The sequence below is a fragment of the Bacillus rossius genome, chromosome 1 (genome assembly GCF_032445375.1).
Source record: "Bacillus rossius redtenbacheri isolate Brsri chromosome 1, Brsri_v3, whole genome shotgun sequence".
Lineage (NCBI taxonomy): Eukaryota > Metazoa > Arthropoda > Insecta > Phasmatodea > Bacillidae > Bacillus > Bacillus rossius.
The window spans coordinates 35792843-35814322 of record NC_086330.1 but is presented as its reverse complement, the minus strand read 5'-3'; the positions used below and the strand labels follow the sequence as shown (position 1 = coordinate 35814322).

Below are 21480 nucleotides of genomic sequence, written 5' to 3'. Positions count from 1 at the left end.
TTTTTCCACTTTATACTATAAATCTGGGCACATAATACTTATTTGTACATACTCTGTTGACAGGAGTATGACCATCTGTCTTTATGCCTTTGTCGGTTTGGTGTTTCATTGGAAATATACTTCAATATAAACGTATCTTGTGTAATTTTGTCACATGATGAATACAAAGCTTCATGGGACTTAAATTGGTATACCGACATAGATATTTGAACATGGAGAAAATATTTTCGCGATATCCATTTTGCTTTAACTCGTCCCTAGATGGTGCTGCAACGCATCAACTTAAACCGTTTAACGGATCACCATTGGTAAACAGATTTCGTCTGATGCCACTATATTCTTCAAACATTTACTGTTAATATTTGTAAAATCGTTATAAAAACAATATTTATCACCATCACCATAGTTACAATCGTCATCATTACATCATTGTTTTCAAATTCACTCATTTTCATCAAGCATCCTTGCTAAGTGTCCAACAATTTATTCCAGAGATCTGCTGCTATTACTCCCTCATATTAAAAGTATACTAGAAGAAGGCTTAGGTTTATTCTCACTTTTTCTGGAGATGCTACTTTTATCATCTTGTCTTTTCCTTAATCATTAACATTCCCTTGTCCAGACCAGGAAACATATTGACATATTCTCATTACTTGTAAAATCATGTTCACTGAACATAATCTTCTTTAGCATATTGACCCATCTTTGTCCTCTATCTTGTGTGTGAGCTTAGCTGTACGTCTCGTGGTGTCTTTTTAAAATCTTTTTTTGTGAAAACCACCTACTACACTTGTCAATACTTAGCATTTTGCAGAATGAGCTTTGAACACAATCATTCTTCTCATGTCTACAAGCATTATAGCTTTTATCAAAATACTTGCCATAGTAGGTACAATGGTGACCAGATAGAGATATACGTTTGATTTCCTTCACAGCACATATTCCATAATGGTTGAGTAGAGACTAAAATATTTTTTAACTACATCATTTTTTTTTGTATGCGAGCATTGGGAAATTTATTCAGCGAGTCAATTATTTTTTTATTTTTTTAAAAACTCATGCTCCAAGTTGGTCTGCTTTTCACCAACAGATGATGCATCATTAAATAGCTCTGAAAGTTTCCAAGCTAAAAAAATAAATATCTGAATAAACTTAGCTTAATAATTCAAGTATCAAACATTTATAATTCATTATGTAAGGAATAACCAGGAGCACACGAAAAAAACTAAAAGGAGTCTTACCAAGAATAACCAGGAGCACACGGAGAAAAAATCTGTCGTATTGCAAAATAAACCTATACGAATAAAAATATAAGCTATAACAATATAGAATATGCATTGGCATAAAACCTATTATGTAAACTAAGCATACGTTAATTTTTTGTAAATATGCACATGCTTAAAATTTATATGGATATGCTAATCATAGAGGTATTTTTATCCAAGTTAAACAGATGCATATGCATAAATAGGGTATAAAATATATAAACAAGCATAAGTCCATTACTCTAGTCTAATGGCATGAATGCAAGTCCACAGTGCATTTGAGAAAAGTGGAAACACAAAATTGTGTTCTGTTTATAAAAAACCAAATACCTAGTTAAAATCTCATATCCAATCCTAGGATTGCTGATAAAGCAACCTCGGTTCCCTTCGCAGATGCATATGAGATAACATGATGATGATGAGATAACATGATAATGATGATGATTGATGATGAATGATTGATGATGATGATGATGATGATGGAGGAGCAGCTTTGAGGAAAGGAATGAGTGGGGGCAAAAAGGAGCAACCCAAAAAAAATCCACCGACCCACTGCTACGACTGTCAGGCTTGTTATTAAGGGGCCTGCCTAGTCATGGGTATATCTGTGTTAGTGAGGCAGGATGATAAGTGCGGTGGTGCTTCTAGCACGGTATCGTCTCTAAGTGCAAGGCTCTGAATCGGCACGAGTCTTCATCTTGTGAATATGGTAACTATGAAATTTGAGCGATAACACCATAACATTAGGTTGTGGAAAAATTAATATAAAGGTGTAATGCAAGGCCCTTGGGTGCTTTCAAGAATCTTGACTGGGCGTTTCATGTCTAAACATTATTCTGAAAACACGCGTTCAAGCCATTTTCGCTCTTCTGGAAATAATTTTTAAAAACTAAATACGGAAACTGTCCTTAGTTTATTCTTAAATGTTTTTAGTAAACCGACACTACTAGGATATTTTGAGCAGCTTTCAAATCGTGAGGTTTCCTCTGAAGCTCTGCACACTGTATGTGCGCCTAGTTAAGCGGATCCCTCAAGTATGATCGTGATTATTTCCCTGTTTAATTTCCACCATGCAGTCAAACTGCTGCCAGTTCTGCAGCACACCAGACCTTGCAGGCTGACTCATTCCCGCCCGAGGTTGTTGCAGGTGAGAATTCACACGAATAGGATCACGTCTCCATCGGTAGACCTAGTGTACGTGGGCCGGTGCTGGCACTCTCACAGCTCGTGGCTGGTAGTGGGGTGGACTGCGTGTGCGAAAAGCCTGGAGCCTAGTGTAAGATACTCTGATTGCCATGTCCATAGTCACATGGCTTTGGAATGCAAGGCGCCTCGAGTGAATACTTCACTATGCTGCCGGCACATGCTTTGTCTGTCCGGGAAATGGAACTGGACCGCAACAGCACTCTAGGCATCCCGATAAGCAGATAAAAGTTGTGGGTTGCCTGTTTCCTCTACAGTCAGGGAAGAAATAGAGGCACCTGCCTCTCAGTGATTAGGGAAGTATACAAAGAAAGCGATACCCATTTTCTTTGAAGCCATTTATTTTCAACACCATTTTCTGTTATTTACCTATAGTTATGAAAGTCTGAAGAAGCTGTGCTTGTCGTGCGCACGCAAATTTGAATTTGGCTGACTTCAGGGAACTCCACTAGCTGAGAGAACGAGCGATCGCAGCGCAGAGGCATTCAAACACTCTGCGGAAAGCAGGCAACGAACCGGGCTCAGACGTTTTAGAGTCAGCCATGTGCAGTTTGGAGTAAATTGCCCTCCGTGGCATGACACTCCCAGTTACAGGCAGTTGCTGGACGAGTCGCAACAAGTCTGTTGTGAAATTGCCCTTGGTAAATGCGCACTGCTCCTGCTGCAATAATTTTCACCCACCCGTACACCATTAACGTATCGGTCATCTCTGCGAATGATAAGTTTGCCGGGCCATTACAGTTTGCCAAATCTGTCATTGCAGCATTGTTACGACATATTTTCTTTTGACTTGCTAAAATTTGCCGAAGCTTGCTGAACTAGATAGACATGTGGATATTAGTTTCCAACAGGACATCTGTGATGGGAAGATAAATATAGTAGATGCAACACTTGCCACGAATTCTTAAAATTTAGTGTTAATACATTGAAATAGTGCCTGTGCAAATATTATAAATTTTAGTTATAAAAAGTATATTTTATTACTTGCATGTGAGTGGATTTCAAGTACAGCGAAAGGTATTTAATTCAGCCATCCGGCAACACTCAAGCTGTTTGCATTAAGGTGTTTTCTCGTGCTATTCCGGCTGTTGTATCTTGCCTCCTACGTCGCGTTTATGCGCTGCTGCATTTTTAAGTTCACTTGGAGATTATCATTATTGTCTGTTGTCATTTTAATACAGTGTTTCCTGTTTTCCAACGGGTTAAACATCACATTTTAAAATTTGGTATTCTTGTTATAACTAGAGCCAAATTATACCGTGGATTGCAATAAAACCGAAAAATAGGCAATACACAGCATAACACCGAAATGTAAGTTAACACACCATACAGCAGCGAAATGTAAGTAGTATCATGGAATTAAGTAGCAATAAACCAAAATTTAGTTCAAATAAAAAAAAAAAATTTACATTTTAAATTTAAGGAATGTCATTATTTCTGGACATAATTTGTACCCAAATGCAATGGACCAGACAAATGATTTATTTTCGTTGATAGTATATCTCTTGTTGACTCAATTTTAAACTACAAATGCTTGCCAATTAATTTCATCGTTAAAAAGCAGCATATAAACATAACACTATTTTGTTGGAATAAGTATTACAAAACAGAACTTATAAGAATAAAACCATAAAATATTATGTCTAGTTATAGCTACATAGATATTCGATAATCTGGCAAGAATTGCTAATCCAGCATCAGCGTTGTCCTGAACATGCTTACAACTTAAAATAACGAATATTTATTGTAGCCTAAGTGTAGTTAGCTGATGCAGATCACATTTTGTTCTAATAAACATTGAGGTTGACAATTATTGTCGAACAATTTAAGCGTGTACATGGCCATTTTCAGTATATTGATTGGCCAAATATAACTCACCAAACTTAATTTCGACATGTACAACAGTGAACACCAGAAAAGCTAAAAGTTCAGATGACAGGATGGAATGCAATTATTTTGATAAGTTGAAAACAAAGGAAAAACAAACATTTTGTAACCACTCAAAAAAAAAAAAAAAAACTTATTTCTTTTGTAATTGTGATTTAGTATTTATCATAATTAATATGAAACCACTATTGAAGTAGTACAAAAACTTGTACAAGTATTTATTAGACCACGACTTTTAAGCTATCATAAAAAATATTTTGGTAATTTTTTTCCCATTCATGCTATTCAAATTCCAGGTTTGTATCTGAGAGTATTTTGATATTTGTATTCAATTTAAATTTTAACCAAAAAACTAGTACATATAAGCAAAGACCCCCAAAAATTAATAATGGACACTAAGATTTTTTTTATAAAATGAAGTTTTTAAGAAATTTTTGTGAAAAACGTTTAGTCTGTTTCTACAAAAACCTTGCTTTGCTGGGTTAAAACTATCTCACATGCCAAGTTGTTTTATAACTTTCTTGTCATTACTATTAATTATGGGATTTTCCATTAAATCTATTCCAATATATTCTCTCTTTTACATTTATTGTAGGGTCCCAATTATTTTCTCAGATATTCACTAAATGTTATTTTCAAGTTGTAATCTAAGTTGTGAAAGTGATTGAAATAATAAACACATGTGCGATTTTTTTACAGCCATTACATAATACTTAGTAAATATCTGCTGAGAAAATTTGGACCAGACAATAAATGGCTGAAAATATTATGGATATAGTAATTTTACGATTTATAAGCAGAAAATGTTCAAAATATGAAAAGTAAATTTATGAACTTTCTTTTCGAGAAAAATTGTGGAACTGCACAAAAAAAAAGTATTCCTTTAATGCAGAAAAATGTTAGATAGGACAATTATAACAATTACCAATATAAAGCTAAGGGACAAACTTTGAATGACAAGCACAGAATTTTTTTTTTGCTGTACTAGCCATATAATATAAAATTAAAGATAAAGCTTAATTTTTGAAAATATTACTCAATGCAAATTGCAAATACTTGCAAAATTTTTTTAAGTTTTTCAAATTGATTATTAATTGGATCAAAATTCACAACTATATAAAACAAAACGAACAGAAAGAAATAACACTCATTCACACAATAAAAAGAGTTCACTTAAATGTATATATTATATATATTAGAAGACTTCTGCACCTTCTCATCTGTTTACAAAATGCTCTACAGATCAGGCAAAATTAAAAAATATTACACTCATTTTTATCAATATTAAAAAAAGCAGTAAATATTTCCACTGCATTTCAATCCCACGATTTTACCTGTCATAAATAAAACTGAGCAAATACAACAAAAAATCCTCCTCCAAACTAGTATAACTTTCCACAAGCGATCAGCCGCCGCTAGAATAAGACACACTATTTTCGGCTCGGCATTTGGTCACAACAAGAGTTCCAGAGTTTCTTCAGCTTCAGACAAGGAAGCACATACCACGCACTTTTGCACTGTTATTCACAAATACACAGTATGTACATACTACAAAAGGAGTCTTGCTTAGCTACCAAAAAAACACAGTTTAAAAATAATTTTACACAGACAGCTAATATCTTCATAGTAACTATGCAAATTACATAAAAAATAAACAAAAAATATAGACACAATAATGTAGCTGCAAAACCGTGAGAACCAGACCTCGAAAATGAAGGTAGTAAAACCATAGAAAATGTATACATTACCAGGAGCTTGTGAATTCAAAATGATGCTCACAAATTATTTCAACAAACAAAAATGCATTCAAAAACATCTAAAAAAAGAAGAAAAAAGTATTAAAATTATTATTTTAAAAGTACAGGAATACAATCCCAACATATCTGTCTAGTTTGGAGAAACTTTCAACAACTCATTAATCACCAAGGGCTTTTAACACCACATATATGGATTAATATGGGTAAAGAAACACATCATAAGTAGTTACGGCTATCGTGGTACATAAACTGTAAACACAATAAACTTGGAGAGAAAGTTACATGCTACAGAAGACTGAAACTTAATCAGAAATAAAATCTAAATCTAAATAAAATGTGCTGGCTTGTCATACCTTCGCATTATATCACCAGGTCCAATTTTGATAGTTTGCCAAAGAGCAACTAAAGACATTCCATACTTAAAACATCAAAGTTTTGAACAATAAACGTGAATATTTGTGAAACTGCAATTGGATCCTGATATGCTCTTGGCAAATGCTTTCACAATTTTTTCAGTGAAACACTATTACTTCCAACCCTTTCTTATGCAATGCTCTTATTTAATACCTGGGCATTTTGTAAATATTTTTGAAAGTGTTCCTGAATGAAACGCCCATTAAAGCCAGTGGTGGAATGTGATGATATAAAAACATTTATGCCTAATTGTGCAGGTTGACATACTGAGAAGGGGTTGTTACCTTGAAAAAATTTGGAACTTTGTACTAAATACCTTAAAAATAAAGCATACTTCCACACATTATTCCTGTGCTTATGATTTAAATAATTTTTACTTTTTCAGGATTTACAGTTTAGACTTTCAATTTTATGATAGATGCAGTGCAAGTACCATACAACTTGATGCCAAGATCATAAAAATGCAGATAAAAACACTACAGACTCACATGGCAAGATGGAAAGAGAGAGAAAATAACTCTGCAAGTTTGGGAGAAATACAGGAACGTCTTGTCTTTTTAAACTCCTTTGTGTGACTCCTGATGCTGGCCTCAAGTGTGTGTGTCATGTACACGTGGTGAAAGCACAATCTCTTCCCTTCCCGTCTTACCCAGTACAACACACAGACTAAGTGCAGGCCAAGGCATTCACTGACACGAGAAGAAACTCTATGCTGCCGTCTAAAGTCCCACGTCTAAGTGGATGAACAATTTTAGCAATCCCTTTAATATGTAAAAGGAAAGAGTAACAGATCAAACCGCAGAGCATGGCAGAGCATTAGTATTCTTGAAAACATTATCATCTCTAACTGGACATGTTACCACGTATTAAGATGATATATTCTTGTGGTTTACATGTCCATGTACAAATTGGTGCATTTAAATTGAGATACATTCGTAATAATTTTAAATTGGATAAAGTCATTTCTACATCGCCAGCTTAAACTGAGTGAGCATTTCGCTGCAAATATTAAACGTTGCAGAGAAACTGTTGATTAGACTGCACTAAGAGACTACATAAGTAATTTGAAAGAAGTTGTGAAAGATGTACCAGCAGAAAATATATGGAACCTAGATGAGACAAACTTGACAGATGACCCAGGCCAGCGAAAAGTAATCTGTCGTCGTGGGGTTAAATACCCTGAGAAGATATGTAACTTTTCTAAATCTAGTACATCTATAATGATGTGCAGAAGTGCTGCTGGGGAAATCTTATCACTGTATGTGGTATACAAATCTTCACAACTTTGGACTACATGGACAGAGGGAGGACCAAAAGGTTGTAGGTACCATCATACCAAATCTGGATGGTTTGATTCAATTACGTACATATAATGATTGGTTCCAAACCACTTTACTACCAAGACTGAAGAGACTTCCAGGATAAAAAGTAATTATAGCTGACAACTTATCCACTCACATGGATGTTACTGTTTTCCAAAAGTGCAGAGAAGATGATATTCATTTTGTCTGTCTTCCAGCGAACAGCACCCATTTGACACAGCTGTTAGATGTTGCTTTCTTTCACCCTATGAAAGTAGCACGGTGTAAAGTGTTGATGAAGTGGAAAATGATACCTGAAGGCATGCAAAGTGGAGTTCTTCCCAAACAACAGTTTCCAGGCTTGTTGAAAAATGCCCTCGAAATTTTGGAACCCAACTAAAAGAAAAACTTACAAAGTGGTTTTAAAAAGTGTGGAATTGTTCCATGTGATGTCGAACCACTGCTAGAGCGCATAGAAAGAAAGGACGTCCACCAGGAAGCAGTGAGTGAGGCCTTCTTGCATGTGCCTGAGAGTGCTAGAACAATTGAATCCAAGCAGATTCCCAAGAGAAGGAAAAAAATCTGTGTTCCTGCAGGTCAAAGTGTTTCCCACGCAGAAGGTTATGATGAGACTTCTAAACTTCCAGTGAAAGTACCGAGTGGTGCTGAAGTGAAGTCTCTTTTGTGTGGACCGTCCAACAAATCCCAGACTAATAAGAACTGCAAACGAAGACGTGAGCTACTTGATAGTTCCCACTATCAGTGTCTTGATTCTTCAGAGGATGAAGGTTGGGAAGCATACAGACAGGAACAATTGCTGAAACGACAAGATGAAGATGATCCGGAAAGTGAAAATGTTTCAAATGACATTTTCAAGCCAATCAATCAACAGGAAGGAACATTTGTTGTCTTCCGTTGTGATGACCATCTTTATCCTGGAGTGATCAAAAACATTCATACTAATGGTGCAACTATTAGTGCCATGCAAAGATCTGTGAAAGCATGGAGATGGCCTGAAAAAGAAGATGAACTTTTTTATGAGTGCAGGGATATAATTTTCGGCATCAATCCTCCCCATAAAATAAACAAACGAGGATTTTTTTAGACTTCCCAAACTTGTTTCTTACTATAATGAATGATATGTTTTCATCACAATTTCAAAAACTGTTTAGTTTCCTTGCAAGTAGAAATCAGTTTCTAAAAAAAATGTTTATTTTGTAAAGTTGATGAAATTGATCAATAATGTCGTCACAGGAGCATAAAATATGCAGATGTACATTAGCATATACATATTTATATTATTTACTGATACTTAATATAAGCCACCAACTTTGCTCCACTTAATTTTCTTTAGCATTTAGCATAACTTTAACAGACTGGGGCAAAGTTGCCACTCCTATGTTTGATTTTGCCCCACTTTTTGACAATTTTTTTTGGCTTGTCAATGGTAAATACAGCATTTTTTGGTATGTGTACTTGTTATCCTAACCTTTAAGTATATCATAAAAAATTGTGTGACTTTATACAAAGTAACATTTAATATTTCATGATGAGAGTGTAAAAAATGGGAAAAAAGTGGAGCAATTTAGCCCCATTTTATGGTACTTTAATTTTCAAGAATGCATTTTATTTTCACCTATTTTAAGTAATGGAGCAGGGTTCTGTTAGTAGAATTCCCAATTAGAATGGTTAAAATTTAATTAATTTTTAGCTTATGCTTTGTGTAATAGGAATATTTTATCATTGTGATCTTACTTGGTTAATCACGTTTTATTTCAAGGGTGAAAAAGAATGAATAAACATTAAAAGCAAAACAGTATTAAGTGAGAAAGTCATGACAAATGAGCTACAATATCATCATGTTTGTTGGTTGGATCTTGATAAAAAAAAAAAAATAATGAGTTACTGTAATAACACACTAACAGACGTACATGCAAACAGCTAAATTAAATAAAACCTTAGAGTAAATACAGCACAACATAAAGCCTGTTTTTCTGACAGACTGCACATTGTATACATTATTAAAAATATATTATACAAGTTACAGAGCTACACATCACAAGCCCCTTCTCTACTGGGAAAACTAAAAACAGTGACACTTTATACAACTAAGATTTTACAACCAAACATTTTCGAGGTTGTCAAAAGTTGTGACCTTGAAAGGAACCAAATGAAATACAGCAGTCAGTTCCACCACACTTTCAGCAACAGGACACAGCTGATAAAACATCTGGGACAAGATGGCTTCTGAAGAAACAAGCTTAACCGATTGATCTACTTGAGAAATCCAATCTTATTCTCAAATACAAATACATTATTTTAGTAGTTACTAAGAGTTTAGTTAATGTACAAGACATAAATTTTAATTCTTATGTTTTTTTCCCCCCACTAAATTGGAAAATGAAACGAAGAAAGGATACAAAGAAATTGAAGCCAAGAATGGAAAAGGACTGAAGTAAAATAAGTAGACAGTCACAAAGACAAAGTGGCACTACAACAGATGAAGGAAAAGCCTTCCGCACATGATTAAAAAAAAATTAAAAAAAACTGAAAACAACACAATTTGAACTGTCTGTAGCACCACAAAATTATAATGTACGTTAAAGTACTACAATTAAATACATTTTCAAACAATTTACTTTTTTTTGGTGATAAGTTATCATTTGTCAATAGCAAATGAAAAATTCTGCAAAAATGTCCAGCACTATGTTCACGTCCAAGTTCATCACACACAATCAAAATGCATTTACCCTATAAAACATGACACAATTAAAAGATGATCAATTATTTTTGAGCAAACACATTCTACTGAAAGATTTCCCCAACAATGTAACATTGTTTAAAAAAAAAATTACCACATACACACTTATACACAGGATATAATGCCACATCAAAAACTTACATGTTAAATTGTTTAGTAATTTACTAACTAAATCACAAGTCAATCAACCCACGTACAAACAAAATTATGTTAAAACACATAATTTTTGGTACTTCACTGAAAAGTACACTAATGACCATTTCCCACATCTGATATACATAGTTTCATGTACTTCATTTGCAGATAAGATCCAGAAATGGCAATCAAATATGTTCCCCTAAAACTGAACCGACTTGAGAATGCAAACTTTTTTAAGATGAGACCACCTTACATAAAAACCATATTAAATATCCTGGCATTATAAAAACATGAGCAGTAATGGCTGTGGTTTATACAAGTTAAAAATTAAATAACTGCTGTAAAATAAAATAAAAAAGTAAAATTTATTTACAAGCAAGTAACATTACAAGGGAAGTAATGAAAGTGACTTGGCAGAAGGACTACATTAAACACTCAAAACATATACATAGATATTTAAAGTTATAGATGTTATGGAAAACTATGACCGTGAAAACCTATGTGAAATTTCCACAATAATTTCACTAACAAAACAGTTGTGCATTGTCTCACGCTGCACCGTTCATTTCGATGACTACTTGCCGTACTAGGACTAAAACTGTAACTAAATACAGTTAGTTTTTACACTCATCTCAAGATGCCTGGTACAGTACAGAAGGGATATTATAAAAACAGACGTGTGAAATATAAAAGTTACTAATTATCACAATCTTTTCAACCATTTTGCTGTCTGTACCAAATTTATAATAGTATAACATTGATTAGAATAGGAATAGGATGAACCAGCACCAACAATCAATAAAATTATCAAGTGAAGAATATGCAGTGAGGAAGGATTTAAAATTTTACAAGGAATCTAACCTTTCAACCTGTAAAAGACTGGAATAAATTTTGATTCAAAAAACCTACATATGCGAACAACATTTAAGTTACTATATGGCCTTAAATTAAACAGCGTGAAGAGGAACTAAATGATACAAGAATAATTTCCAGCTTAACATGAACTCCAAATGTTCTATAGCAATACCAAAAATTGAATTGACACAAATTTAGTGGAGAAACTTGTCTGAAAATCCAATCTTACTAGAGCTACAAATCATTACAAATGTATATGTAGTCAATTAAATTCTAAACCAACAAGGCAGTAAGTACTGCAGAAAATAACAGTGTAATGATTAAAAAATTTTTAACATTGAGTGCACAAAAAAACTTATATTCTGTTCCCATTTGTAATAAGTTCTCCGTAATTCACAATTACGACAAAACCTTTGGCAAAATACCTATGCTTTCATAATGGAACACAAATTCGGCAATAAGTTAACAATTCTATTGAATAATTATTATTCTAGTCTGATTATGACTAAACGATATGCTGGACATTGAACACGGAGTGATGGGCGACACGGATAAACAAGGGCAGCTACAGGGCCAGGCAATCGCCCAGGGCGCGACTATTGGGGCCCAGTGCCGGCCCATTTCATTTTTAATTCCCTTGTTTTTATATTGTTCTGTTCAACATTGATACATTAATGAGAACAGAAAAATTAAAATGACATTAGCATATATCATTTAAAGCACTGATCAATACCAATTTAAATTCATAATGTCGCATTAGAAAAAATTTCAAATATTATATTGCCTCCTTAGTGCCATGATATGATAAGAATTCATAAAACTAATTGGAGGAAAATCTATTAGGAAAGAATTTCAAAATTTTTTAAGGTAAATGAGCAAAATCATCATTAAAATTTGCTTAAAAATGACTTTTGAAAGAGTTTATTTTTCAAATTTTCCACGGGAGAGCCTGGTGGAGTCGTTTCCATACTCCTTAACACCCCCCCCCCCCCCCCCCCCCCCCCCCCCCCAATAATCCAGTTAGTAACCTTTTCAAAACATTATGCCTCCGTAAAAGGGTCCTGCAAAGTCTAGGGCCACCACTATGGATAAAAACAGATATCAATCCAATTACAGATACATTTCTTAAACACATCCGATAACTGATACAAAACCGAAAACGTTTTTCAATAATCACGGAGCAAGTTTCCAGAAGTTCAATATTTGCGGGTAAAAGTCAACACCATAAGAGAAATCTTTATCAAAATGATTTTTGGTAAATGTAGCGGGGAGGGGGAAAGAAACCAAGCATTATATTTGTGCATCGCACAATACACATTATGCCTTTGACTACTTAACAAACACAACTTCTTTCAAGTACATTTAAATTACAAAAACATTGGAGTAAAAGATGCCTATGGAACCATTCACACGTAAATGGAAAATTGGGTGACATCTGAATAAACAAAATTGTACTTTATTCACGAGTCTGTTTTTTAAGTATTGCTTGGAAATAATTACATCAAAAATCCAGAAAATTGGAAATATCAACTTATAACAATACATAAGCTATTACACTTGTAAATTACCAATTAAAATAAACTATGCAAAATGTGTAAACAAACTTGTATCATAATTACTGCCGGCGCTCTTTAATCTGCCATTATTTTGACAAAACTATACTAATGTTCACATAATTCAGCAAAACTGTTTATTCTGAATCAGACCATAGTCCCTATCTAACGTGCAGGATTAAAGGCCAATTTTTTCTATTACAAAGAGAATAGAGCTGCAGCATAACATACTTGCTGTTTCCAACTGCATTACATTATGCTTGTGAAGAAATAAGTACTTTATTAAAATGTGAATGTGCTTTGTGCTCATCAATGCTGAGCCACCTGGCAGGCATGCCTGATTTAGCTCCCCTGTAAAAGAGTTCCGTGGCATTGTAATCTTGAGATGTTGAGAAACGTTGAATTGTAATACTGCAAAGCAGCATTTCACTGAATTTAGTGTAAGTAAGTAAGGAAGGAAAAACACACACACTCTCTTACACAGAGAGAAGATTCCATTTACTTCAGTTATAGGTGTTTCCCCCTTCTGAAGTTTTCCTCTAAAAGGTTTAACATGTTACCTCCTCATGCACTGTGCACACAAGATTAATTCAATAGGACCATAGTCTTAAGTTTTTTTTATTGGGGAATTTCTTTTTAATGTTGCGGACAGTTAAAAAAAAATTGTTTCAACATGTACTTGATACTGGTTCACCACATTCCAATTAATAACCTTGATGTATGACAGGCAATTAATTATGTATTTTCGGTGCTAGCATTAACAATGATGACTAGTAAAACACTACAGATTATTGATTAATGTGCTCCACTGTTATCATCACTCACTCATATTTTTTCAAACACTTTTTTTAGACAAAGCTTGCAGAAGGTGAGGTAACCTACAATACTGAACCATTAAAATAGGTACATAGAAATTTACCTAACAAAGATTGAATTGGAAAAAAAAAATCCATTTCCAAAAATCATTAGTTAGCAATGAAAAAAACCTTATCTGAAAAATTAAATCTTTATAGTCCAGCTTTAAAAATGTTTCCAACATACAAAGATATACACACATTTTGAACACATACACGAAGTCAAACATTTCAGAGACTTCTGCAGTTACATATTGATGACACAAAAAGTAAAGTGGAAGAAAAAAAAAATCAGAGGACCAAGCATATATTCAATTAGAAAGGAAAAATAAATCCTTTAAGAGATGTTTTAAACATATTATAATCAATAGAACACAGATTTAGCCAAAACGTGTGACCTAGTAAATATTATTACAATATTTTACACGTAATATTTTAATAAATATGCAAAAGGAATTGTTTGTGGTACAATAAGAATGCTCCCAACTTATTAAATAAGAAAAAAAATCAAGCAGGGGCAGAAATATCTCTGTATTGACAAATGTTTTATACACCTGCAGTTGATTAAACTATGGGTGAATTACATGGATATTAAATCAAATGTTCTGCTACAAAAGTATGTCACTTGATACTTGAAGAATTAGTTGATTTGCAAACAGCTAATGCTCCAATAAGCTATACGAGAAGCATCTCACACACATTCTACGGAGACTACTAACATTTACAGCTACTGTCACATTCGTAATCTTAAAATTCACTCCACCATCATCTCGCGCAAACTAATTCATGATTCACCCCAAGCACACTGCACCACGAAGGTTTATCAGCTACCTCACGCGGCTGTGGCTCAAGACAACTACACGATCCAACCTTGTAATTATCAACGCCCATGCCACACAATAAAAACAAGCCATTTAGGAGTCTACGTAAGCAAACACACTAATAAAACCAATCCGGAAATAAATGCAGAAGGAAAGAAACCAGCTTACGCCACACTCTGGCCCCCTTTTTAACTCTCACCATATTTGTACACAAAGGATAAGTTACCAGGTGGCATCCTTTTAGTGAACCGGTTGACCGTCCTGGTGGGTTACTAATAAATGTGCTACTCAAATGTTAACCCTAAACAGGGCACAGAGGTGACTAAACACAAAAATTTCTGGGATGAGCTGCAAAATAACAGGTAGTTACAAGAAAAAACGTACATACATATATGGTATTCAAGCAAATTTTTATAGTTATAAGGTTATAACATTATAAGAATGTACAGTGCTAATCTGAATGCAGAGAAACTAAAACAGTAGGTCCATCATTCACACTGTGTCCACTTGCACAACCAGACTCCTATGTTCAACATGTACGCTGGATCATGCAGCGTGCCGCATCAGCCTAATAAAGCCATTTTCCAGGACCAACACGAGACAAAACCTTAGTTCCACGAGGATGGGCATGGAGAACTCTCGAAATACCACGGGAAGTAGGCCAAAGTCTAGTACCATTAAATCATAACCACAGAAAATCTCCAAAATGTGTCTGGATGGTAGCTCTCAAAGGTTAAAAACTCGTCAAAAATCGCTTGATATGATTAGCTGGTATCATTTAAAGAGTATTAGGTTCTCATATGGTACTTTACTTATGATATTTTATACAAAACAGCGAATGCAAATTATTTATACTCAACTATTACACAAAAGCTGAACAGTTCATGTAGCCACAGAGCCTGCTCTTTGGTCACCCCTACTACACTGTTCCATAAGCAGTCAGCACATCAGCTACTCTCACGTTACTTCCGAGAAGACATTTTGCTTCTCGCATTGCTCGCACACCTAACAGCAGTCAATTGGATGTCCTTTGACACTTTCACATAGTTAGCACATCAATATAATTTTCTCTTCGCACAACAGTAAAAGGAGCAAAAATTGTTTTAAATCACAGAGCAGGATTCCTGCAACAAGAAATATGTATATTTCCAAATAGTGTGTGCTGTGTTCTGTTTGGTAGGAAAACTCTTTCTTTACATTTTATAATGTCAATAAGATAATGCCTAAAGCAAATGAATCTTACTTTTCCAGATACAACCTGTAATACGCACATGTACGCATATACGCACATGTACGCACATAATACGCATAGTGTCTTTATGAACTGTGTAAAAATAACCATCAGCAGAACATACTACGACCAGACTCACACACAACTTTACAAAAAGAGACCAAGAATGAAAAAATTCAACCAAACTATTTAACTTGACATAATACAAAGGTGTTGTAAGAACTACAATAGGAATTCCCAAAACACATGAAAATACAAGTTTTACCAAGCACACAGCAAAACTTTTAGGATAAAAATATTTCGATAATGAAAATACAATATAAAAATGTAAACAGTATTAACCATGGAGATTAACAGTAACTTAGGCATACTGTTTTTAAAATAAGGACACTACACTTCTGTGCAAGAAATCAGAAGTATAAAATTCAAAATTTTGTATTTCAGATTCTTGAATTTTTAACACTATTAACATTCAAATATACAATGACTCATTTGATTACTTAAAATACAAGAGTACCATGAATAGTGATAAGGAAACTTCTAATGTAAGATAACTTGGAATAATTAGTACCTCAAAAATAGAAATAAACTGTATTAAGGGTAGTTCAGAAATAATGTCACGAAGGTAGTCCTTCATCAAACAAAAAACTTTAACCCTTTGAACTCCTATGTCGAGCAAGGTTCGCCATCCTTAATATCCTGTTCCAATCCCTTGTTGAATCTGGCTCTCCTCTCCCTTGGAATCACATTGCATAGCAATTGCACACAATTCAAGAAATTAGAGAGCTATACTTGAAAAATAATTGAGCGGGATTTTTAATACGGCAAACCTGGTTCAAAATAGGAGTTCAAAGGGTTAAATGAATTTAAAAAAATACTAAAACCTGCACCTAACTTTTAGCACTAACTTTCTGGAAGAAAAAAAAAGTGTAGGTTGTTTAAAAGAAGCTTAGTAATGGTTTTCAATATTTAATTCAGTTAGATGAAACAACTTAATCCAACAGCTACAACAGTATTTATAAATGAACACAAGTTAGGATAGCGAGGAAAAAATGAAGTATCGAAACATAGAAAGACAAAGTACAGGCAAATTTTTAAGTATAGTGGAATCTCACTACTATGGGAACTGAAAAAATATGACCTCGGCAAAACATTCTGTAATACTGAGTTACCATACTCATCCGAAAATAAGTCGACCCTGAATAAGACGGCCCCCAGTTATGCAAGTCAAGGTTCCAACAAAAATTATTAACTCACCTTAGTCCTTTCCTGGTTAGTAGGAAGTCACTGAACAGAATCACAACAAAAATATAAACAATTTTTAATTTTCTTGCACAAATAATCTGTGTGAATTAAAAATGCTTAACTTACCTATATTTCTTTTCATTAAAACAATAAATCAAACTTCTGTAATTTAAACAATTTTTTCAATCAAACAAAGTACCTAACCTAAATGGTTGTTGATACAGTTTGCTGTCTGTTACAAGACGACCCCCGATTTTTTAGGTGGTCTTCCAAATAAAAACTCTCATCTTATTTAAGGTTGAATATGGTACTTGTAACAGCCAATAATGATGAAATATCTAAGTCAAAAACTGGATAGCCAGACCTTAAATTTTTTTTATAAATTACATACCAAATATCCAAAATGGTGGTACATCATAGACTAAAATTACAAAAACTAAAAAATTGTTGCAAATTTAATAAAATAAAAAAAAACCTTGCCAATTTTTTTTTGTATCTTTAACATTTTGAATTTTATTGGTGTTAAACCTATCACTTCTATGAGTCATAATGGATGAGATTGCACATTACACTATACATAAAAAGTAGAGAGAGAGAGAGAGAGAGAAAGATGCACCAGAAGTGTCTGAATTTAACAGAAAAAAATTGGCTGCTGGTTCATCAATAAGTTGAAAATATGTGTACAACTTGTGGTATAATGTGCTTCCCTAAGCTGTTATATATCTTTGAACAACATTTGCATTGTAAATAATTGAAGTATTTAAGACTGAACAGTGAGCCTTCCATTTCAGGTCAAGATTTTATATCTACAGTAATTACAGATAAACTTGTAGACTTTTTCAATTGTTTAACTTTCACTAAATGAAAAATATATACAGCGCATACTTTTTCCATACTTAGATGCCAAAGTTACATTTTTAACATTTTTGTGTTGTACAAATAAGGATAAATTTATTTATTGAAGAACTGAAACTTTTTAGTTTTAACTACAATGCCACTGGCTACTTCAAGAAATGGTTTGAAATTATATCAGAAAATATTAATTAATTTTACCTGGCATTTAAAAATTCTCAAATTTGTTTGGATTTTGACAGCCAAAAAACATGAAATGAGTTTTTGAGATAGAAATGAAAACCATTACATGAAGTAGCCAGTGGCATTGCAGTTAAACATAAAAAGTTTCTGTTCAACAATAAATTAAGTTCTCCTTATTTGTACAACCCAAAAACGTTAAAAATGTAACTTTGGCAGCTAATTATGGAAAAAGTATGCTCTGTATATACATATTTTTCATCTCGTGAAAGTTAAACAATTGAAAAAGTCTAAAAGTTGATCAGTGATTAATATAAATATAAATCATGACCTGAAATGTGAAGCACCCCCTTAATTCAACGAATTACTGCAACCATCACCAATTTTGTCGCTGTCACAAAATTATTTCTTTAAAATAATTGGGGGTAATATCTTTATTTTTCACAAACTTTTGTGATGTACCAAAGTTTGTCTGTTGAATTCAGAATGACCGTGTGCATGTGTATATAGATAGTGGCAGATAACCACCCCAGGCAGTCCCACTTCATTTCCCCCAATCCACAATCCACTCCTCCTCCTTTCTCGTCTTTTATTCTGCAGAAACCAGCAACTTCTCTTTCAATAACTCCATGCAGCTCAAAAGAGGCAGTGTAAATAACCCGTACTTACAAAAATGGCACCACAAGAGCTCTATTGAGTATCACACAGATTAACTACTGATCGTGCATTACAATAATCTCGTACCTTTGGACCTCTCTTAATATCCTGTACTCATATTAGCAAAGTCCAACTGTAAGAGGAGGATTTAAAGATGCTATTTTATGCAAATGTCCAAGGTTGTTTACGGACCACTTAGACACACACTGAGCTTGCTGAAAGTTGAGCACAAACTACAGTCTCTTGCCTCTCAAGCTGAGCAAGACACCTTAAACCTCACTGACACCGCTATTGTTACATTCGTGGCTACTATTGCAATAAGTTACTATCACGACTCCACTCTTAGTGTACTTTGTGACATAAAACCATCTGTGTTACATTGTTCCAACATTAGTGTCAAACTGCCTACTCTTCAAATTAATGAATACGAGCTTAAATGGTAAATTAATCTGCTTGCCAATTAAAAAGTTAAACAGTGTTTTAATAATAATAATAATAATAATAATAATAATAATAATAATAATAATAATAATAATAATAATAAAACCTGGCAGTTTGTGTGTACCTGCTCGCTTTATCGGCAAAGTTCTTACGATTCCCAAGGCTGTTTTATCTACCAAACCAATTGTTAACAAATTCCCTCTTCCTTTGCAGGATTTACCCCCTTTAAAACACAACAATTAAAAAAAAAATGCTGACATCATATACTATGTTTAAAAATTTGAACACAACAGTAACTTCCACACTGCACACATAAACAGATTATAATTGACCAAAACTATCACTTACTCACATTACCACTACTTTTGTGAGAGAACTTTCACCATGGCAACCAAACTTAATAATCATGGTCAGATGCGATCCTGAAAAAAGACTACAGCGATAGGACAACTCAGTACTGACATCCAACTCAAACGGTCTCCTGTTGTAAACGATAAAATAAACTTCACATTTTGTTACTAACAAATATCTACAGCACTATCAGCAATAGTGCTCCAGTTTTGCACTTGGAAAATGCAGAGAGGAGAAAAAAAAAAAAAAAAAAAAAAAACCAACTCACATGGTACATTTGAACTTCTACGTAATAAAAAATTGTATGACCTACCTTCACTAACAGCACACACTATGCACAATTGTCTTACAAAGTCAGCACTCTCAATTTTGTTTTACAGCAGCCCCGCAATATATGGCAATGATGTTAAAAAAAAATATTTGTACAACGCGCCCCACGATGACTAGTTTCCCTACCCAACAGAACACGCAGAGAGCAGACGGGAGGAAGGGTGGAGCGCCTAGCAGCTGTTGGCAGCCTTGGGCAGCGGCCGCACCAGGTACAGCTTCTCCCCTTGCTTGTTGGTGTAGATGGGCGCCCGCTGGTAGTGGTCGACCAGCTGGTCGAGCGTGTGGAACTTGCGCTGGCCGATGCAGTACAACGCCCCCTCCACGTGCACGCGGAAGTGCTTGTTGCGACCGGGGGCCTTCAGCGACACCGAGTAGTCTCCCAGCTGGAAAAACCGAGTTCCGCTACGTGGCAGCGCGCGCACGCGCAAACAAAAACAAAAAAGCACTCGCATTCAAATTGTTCTCGACAGTAAAGTACCTGTTTGGACTTGTAAATATTATGTGTAATTTAGTGTATAGTGTTTGAAACATTTGAATTTTGAACTTCCCGCGCTGCTTGCTAGCAGCGCCAAGTTTTTCAAGTTGGCTGCCTGCCAAGGCAGGTAGCCCTGCAGCTTCCGGCAACAAAGCAACAGTTGTTGTTGAACCATCCGGTAAGTTGTGCTATCGTGCACGCTTGCTGCCAATCGAGTTGTTTGCGAGTGAATCGTTATTAATTGTTTCGTTTTATAAGGATTTTACAGTCTCGTACGTCTCTAGACAAAACATTTGGTCCTCCGGGCCGGATAGTTCCGGTTTTTTCTGGTGTTGTTTTAAACGTGATTCGTGTGCACGTGGTAAACAATTACACTTCGTTTTCACGTTATTTTGTGCGCTATACTCTCGTTAATTAGAGTATTTTCATGGTCAAGATTTCTTCGGCAACGTGTTTTAGAAGAAATTCGCAGAGATTTGGCAATCTAAGAAACTGTTATATCTTCTTTGTTTTTCGTGGAATATATTTCGTGTTGGGGTTATGTTGTATTATTTATCGGCGTCTGCTCATGTTTTTCGTTGCGTTAGGTGTTTTTGCTGGATATAAATTTTGATTTGCAGTGTCTAATCTTGGTTATATTGGTCTTCGTTGTGTTTATTTCTTTGTTGTGTCTTTTTGGTTATTTCGTCCTTTGCGTCTGTGTGTGACCATGGCAGATATAGGCTCGGCACTCGTGCGTATCCGACTAGCAGAGGCTCGGCTCAAACGTGCTGTCGACCTGTCTCAAAGTGTTGTTGATGATGTTTCTAAGCAAGGATTGTTTCGTGCCACAGTTCGTGATCTACCCCAAGTTCGTGATAAGTTCGAGGCGGATTTTGTGGTTCTTGGGGCAACACAAAATTCTGACAT

General features: G+C 34.6%; 1 protein-coding gene across 3 annotated transcripts in view; it reads right to left on the bottom strand.

Moving 5' to 3' along the window:
* Window positions 1-5531: 5531 nt before the first annotated feature.
* LOC134534365 (SH2/SH3 adapter protein dreadlocks) overlaps window positions 5532-21480 on the bottom strand; it is a 59496-nt gene continuing 43547 nt past the window's right edge. For all 3 annotated transcript variants that reach the window (XM_063372826.1, XM_063372807.1, XM_063372817.1), the window contains exon 7: window positions 5532-20479. In XM_063372826.1, the coding sequence (XP_063228896.1) occupies window positions 20267-20479 (213 nt within the window). In that variant the 3' untranslated portion in view covers window positions 5532-20266. The remainder of the gene's footprint in view (window positions 20480-21480) is intronic.